We start from the raw sequence: 6000 nt of genomic DNA, 5'->3' as shown, positions 1-6000 counted from the left end.
AAAAGTAATTGGAAAAAAAAAGTCTTGTTATTTACACTCATTTTTTCCATCCCTGGTGCAACAACACTTTCCCTTGCGGTAAAACACATGTTCAGATTTATCTATCACGGGACTATCAACAGGGAGGTATCTGATGTGTTCACAGCAAATTCACTCAACATGACCCTGACATACAGCCAGATTCACAAAGAAATATCTTTAGCGACAAGGAAAACAAGGCATCCCACGTCAGATGGTACTGTCCCCAACATGAATTAACACAAAGAGGCGAAAACAACTGAGATAGATCCCACGAGGGAACTGTGGCAAGTTTTCCAAGATACTTGTGACAGCTGGCCTGCCGAGAACCGAAAAAACATTGTATGGCGTACCTTTGAAGCTAAAACTCTGAATCAATTTTTATATATTGAACCTTCACAAGTCAAAGAGACAGATTCTAAATGAAAAGTACTGGCATTAAAACTGAGCACTTTTTAGTGAGGTATGTTATGATATTAAAATAAACAGAAAATGTTTGTATAAATATAGGTTTTGAATATAGAAAGAAAAAGGTTTCCAACTTATGGCATTTTGGCATCATCTGCGCTTGGAATCTCATGATACAACCCTGGGAGACTAGTTTCAGATGACTGGTTTGTGACATTGAGCAAAGAGATTTGTGCACACATTTGGGAAGAACTTGTATTGTCTACTGGGAGATGGAAAACATGATAGAAGTAACAAGTCAGATGTGTGGGAGCATTTTGGATGAAGAAAGTACGCCAACCGAGAGAAGCTTGACAAAAGCAAAGTGAAATTTTAACAATGTGCCTGCCAAAATGAGCATTTTATTTGTTTTTCTTTTCAATTCTCTTTTTTTGCAATTACTTTTGTGAAAGCCCCTTTCATAGACAAGCCAAATTTATACTGAAACTGAATTATTTCAGTCAAAATTGAATAAAATTAGGAAATCGCAATGTTCTCCATTGGAATTTAATCGATACAGGAAATTGGCAGCGATACCCAGCCCTAATAATTTTGAACCCCTTCACTGTCATTACTGAGAATAAAAGCAATAGGAAAATGTTTCCAAGCATTTGATCATTTACCAAAAATAAGATGAAATTTTTATAACAAATGGCTGAGATATCTCTTCAATTTAACTGTCGAAATTTGAAAAAAAAGTTATTTGAAAAGTAAGTAACCTTTAGCATTACTGAACGGACGTGAGTGGTAAGGATGGCTAATACAGGTCTACTCCTACCAATTTTTAACGAGATACAATAGAGACGCTTAAAAATGTGCTCTACCAAATGGTACAGCAAGACATTAAAGGATTAACAAGTAAATGTAACCAGTAAACAAGTAATGTAAAGCATTCAATACCTCGGTAAATTGTTGTACAGCTAAAGATGTCAGAGCTTGTTATCCTGTTAAAGCAACCCTAGAAAAAGTTTCTGATGACCTGGTCAGTCCTTGCTGACCCCACTCCCCCTGGGTTCAGTGAGTTCAGGCTGCTTCTATCATAATCTGCCAAAATGCAACAGTAGTAGATTCAAGACCTCGCCACTATTGGCCATTGATGGCCACCATAATGTGGTTGTCATAACATCTAAAAATTGTTTTTGGATTTACTGGTTACTACAGATTATTGCACTAGCTGCTGTGTGAGCAACACATTGCTCCTTAAGTGTAACAAAGTTTACCTTGAAATTAACCAAATGTTTGCAGTCGTTCCTCCAGGAGTTAGGAATTGCATAAGAGTGAGAAATTTAAAACTCAAATGAATCTTGTCAGCAGCACCTCAAAGCTCAGTATTTTAGGTCCCTAATTCTGAACTGCAGTAACTGACTGTTTGGCTGCTGGTTATTGTTTTTTTATAATCTCATCTGGGATTTTACAGTCTATCACTTAGAATATTACAAAACTCAGAGATTTTTGCCTGGTGTACCCCGCGTCTCTCCCTGATGTCTGATGAAAGATTGTTGTAATATGGGGGTGCTTACACATGTGATTATTTGTGTGCTTTATGTAAAATATGATGGATACACAGGGGTTTTGGTTCCAGTTTGGGTGCTCCTTTCATGTTTATGTTTATGATCCCTTTGATCTCCACCAGTTTGTTATTGTATTTGTCATCATCACTGTTTTGCTCTTACCCTGTTCAGCTGAGTATTTGGGGTTTCCTGTTTTACGGACCGCTTGCCTCTGCAGCATCTTTTGGATTTCAGTGAGGAATGAAATTTTGCCGCCCTTCTGTCAGGTGCAACTGGGTCCTGAACTTCGGTCCACTACACAAAACCTTGACAAATGATGAGACAGGTGAACAACAGGAAAGACCACTTTCCAGAGATGAATCTGATGGACGGAAGCCACAGTGGAAAATACATTTCTGATATTCTTTGCACATGTAGATTATCTCTTTTACATATAAAATGTTTACTAATGCTCATAATGTATGTGGAAATGATCACTTTTCAGTGCCTAACAACAATTTTGTTATTTGATTTGTGTTGTTTTGTTTTGGCCAAAAACAAACAAAAAGAAATCATGTCACTTTCGGACCAAAGTCAGTGCAACACAGTGAAGACACAACTGATAAATATTGGCCACTGTCATCGGTTGATATTGTTAAGCACCATATCTATGCATCCTAACTGGTTGTTTTGTTTAATAAAGATTAACATCCCCAGCCTGCATTTTTACCATCATTGATTCAGTCTGACTTGCAGCTGGATGACAGTTGCAGGAATATTGAGTTCATGTAACATATCGTTGTGCAAACATCACGCACACAGCAGGTTTTTAAGATAAAAAGATGTGATTTGAGGAATGGTGGGGTCTGCTCCTCAGTAAAGCTTTCTTTCCAGAAACACATCTGCCCCCACTTTTTCCCCCCTGTTTGTTGCATTTGGAAAGAATAGAAAAAACAGCATCAGATTACATCACATCACTGCCTATAGTTCTTGCGGTGTGTGGCTTTTTCAGCCACATCATCATCCTTGTTGTCTGGGTTGCCTTAAAAGAACAGTCATCCGTGCTGTCTGCACGTGCCTAACGTCCTACTTAAGTATAGGCTACATATTAAGCCATGCACAAAACACTGGGATCGCTGTCATGCTTTTTAATCATCTTTCCTCGGTGCGTTGTGTTACTCCGCTTGACATTCCTCTCATACCTCCACCCGGTCACGGTTCTCCCACGGGGGTGCTCGATTGTTATGGCGAGGAACTTCAATTTACTGCTGAGAAAGAAATATAACTGAAGCCCAGCTACAAGATAACTGCTTTTATTACCGTGCCAAGAGTTTCCTCCACATGCACCAGTGACTCGCTTCCCGTCTAATTGGGAGAGCAAGGAATCCCCAAATTCTTCTAGTGGCTTTTTTCCTACCATATGTCAGGATTTGCACAATTCTCTGGTAGAGAAACAAATCAAAGTCTAGTGAGGTTATGATAGGTGCACAGCAGGGTTTCCTTCAGTTTTGTGGTTAAACACTGTTGAGCGCATAAAAATAGTTCGACAGCGCTGTTGGGACCCCCGGGAATCTGTTGAGTGACACTTGGCTAAGGAGCTTCTTTCTGATGCTGCTGGTGACTAGAGAGGAGGAGGTGCCGCAAAAAAAAAAAAAAAAAAAAAACATTAGGAAGAAGTGGAGAGCGCTGTTGTTCCGTCTCAACAACACTGTGTGTGTAGCTCAAGTCAGTGTGTTGTTGAGAGCCGGAGGTTCGGCTCGCATTCCGCTTCAGTCCCCATCCCTCCTGAAACTTTGTGGGATTGTTTCACTGTATGAGCGGAGTAACGCGGCTGAGGGAGCGAGAGTCCGTTAAAGGGAATGGAGAAGCACAAAGGTAGGTGAAGGTTTTTTTTTTTTTTTTTTGTGACGATAACATGATAACAAGGTTGCTGACTTGTCCTGAGATATTGTTTCCCTGTGTGCTCGCTGAAGATGACTTCTCCAGGGACACTGCGCTGCAATTTGGTGGTGAACGATCTGCAAAAGTCCGTTCCAAAGGAACCACCCCATGACATTTGCTGATTTCGGGTGCATATGAGTTGAAAGTCAATGAGCCGGTTGGCTGTTGTTTTCCTATTTAGGAACAAGAGCATCTAAAAGCACTTTCAGGTGAACTGAAAGTAGTCTTGAGAGGACTGTTCTCCCATTTGTGCAAGTCTTTCATCACCTGCCAACAAGCTGGAGTATGAAAGGAGAAAAGTATAGGCTTCATTAGAGCCTCAGATTGATACTATAGCCAACAGTTTCACCTAAAAATGCAGGATATCAGTCGAAGTGCGGCTCTGTGAAATTGCTTACACTGTGGCCACTGATAAATTCCAGTAGCTGCATTATTATTCTCATGGCATTCCTCAAATTCCTGTGGTTATTTGTTCATGAGGGATGAGCAAGGCCATTTTAATGCTGCCCGATTGACATAAACAAAGAGTTTGAGCCAATATGTTGAAACAGCAGTAGAATGATTTACTCTTTTTTTTTTTTTTTTGTCCAAGCAGAGGAAGCATTTTTCACAGTTAGGTAGGTGCCTGTTTATTTTCTAGGCTTAATGGAAGAAGCTTCACAGTGGTCTCTATGGACCCCCCTCTGCCTTTACTGGTCTGGATGGACCACAGAAGCAACTTTCTGGACTGGAAACAATGGTGACCAGTCAACCTAGAATGGAATCAGCACAATTTGAAAGAAAGCAGTCTTGCTGCCACATTCCTGTTCACCAGCTGACTAGACAGCCAAGTCTGTTTACTCCCACTCTCTCTCAGAGTAAATAGTCTATGTTGCATGAAGCCAGTGCAGAGGTGTTCCATGTATAATGTTTGCTGTGAGGAGATTTAATTAGCTGTGAAGGCCCTGTGTAGATCATCCATGAACTGAACAGCTCAACAGTTTTTTTTAAACAAATATGTATATCTATATTTTTTTTAATTCATCATCTTTAATGGAGGTGTTCTTTCATGGTTTAACAAATAAAATGCGCTGAAATATATTGTATCAGCCCTAAAATAACATGTTTTATCTGACTGTACGTCAAAATGTGTGCAAGTGAAACAGCTTATGGTCACGTGTGAACATTAATGAGATTGTACTGATTGTCCGAAAGGGCAGTGACAGCTGGGAATGACTACCTTCACAATCTTTATCATCATTTAAAAGCTGAAGGTTAAAGTGGTTAAAGTTCATTTGTTGATGATCAAGTGATCAGGCAAGTAATTTCTTTAAGATTGGAGCTTGAGTCTGAGGCTGGTAATAAAGAACTGGTTGGAGCAACAGATTAGCAATTGGAGAGTAATTGATCAGCAGGTAGAGTGATGCAGGGAGAGAAACCTGCACCTGGCGGTCCCAGATTTTAGAGAAAGAGCCGGTGTGTTCAGGTTGACATAAGGGCTGGTGTGTACGCTTTTGGCAGCTGTGTGCAACAGCACCGGGACATTGAATTAGATACTAACAGCCACAGGCAGCCAGTGGTGGGGTACAGTAAAGGGAAAGCTGGGAAAGGTCAGGGAGGCCAGTGGCAAGTAAAGGCATTATTTAGTGTTCTGGATGATGTGTGTTGCTGAAACCTGATTCATGCATCTCAAAGAAAAGCGCAGCAGCTCATATCACTGATTCACACACCTTGTGTCAGTGACACAAGATCTGACTGATCTTTGGGTTGGAACTTGTTTGAAAACTGTTTTTACAAGCGAGTGTGTACCCACTAATAACTTTACCAGGCCTACTTACAGCTCACATGCTAACGTCCCAGCTAGATGATCAGAAATATTTGTATAACCTCTTTTACAGGACTTGTTTACACCATCTGACTTCTTAACTGCCTTCATCGGCAGATAAATGAATGAAATCATCATATATGATAGATTTCTCCCCAAAAAAGGCCTTATTAAAGAAACAACATTCAAATCATGTACAATGTATGAAAATGATTATAAAATTCCTTTCCTGGAAATTTCCCAGAATGAGAATGGACTCTCTCTTTATCATCTTTTTTTTCCTCATCTATGAATGCCTTT

At 40.1% G+C, this 6000-nt stretch overlaps 1 protein-coding gene across 3 annotated transcripts in view; it reads left to right on the top strand.

Annotated features, from left to right (window-relative positions):
• Positions 1-3631: 3631 nt before the first annotated feature.
• afap1l2 (actin filament associated protein 1-like 2) overlaps positions 3632-6000 on the top strand; it is a 44465-nt gene continuing 42096 nt past the window's right edge. For all 3 annotated transcript variants that reach the window (XM_075456963.1, XM_075456962.1, XM_075456964.1), the window contains exon 1: positions 3632-3830. In XM_075456963.1, the coding sequence (XP_075313078.1) occupies positions 3815-3830 (16 nt within the window). In that variant the 5' untranslated portion in view covers positions 3632-3814. The remainder of the gene's footprint in view (positions 3831-6000) is intronic.

This window comes from Odontesthes bonariensis, chromosome 23, assembly GCF_027942865.1.
Source record: "Odontesthes bonariensis isolate fOdoBon6 chromosome 23, fOdoBon6.hap1, whole genome shotgun sequence".
NCBI classification, from domain to species: domain Eukaryota; kingdom Metazoa; phylum Chordata; class Actinopteri; order Atheriniformes; family Atherinopsidae; genus Odontesthes; species Odontesthes bonariensis.
This window is presented reverse-complemented; position numbering and strand designations above follow the sequence as displayed.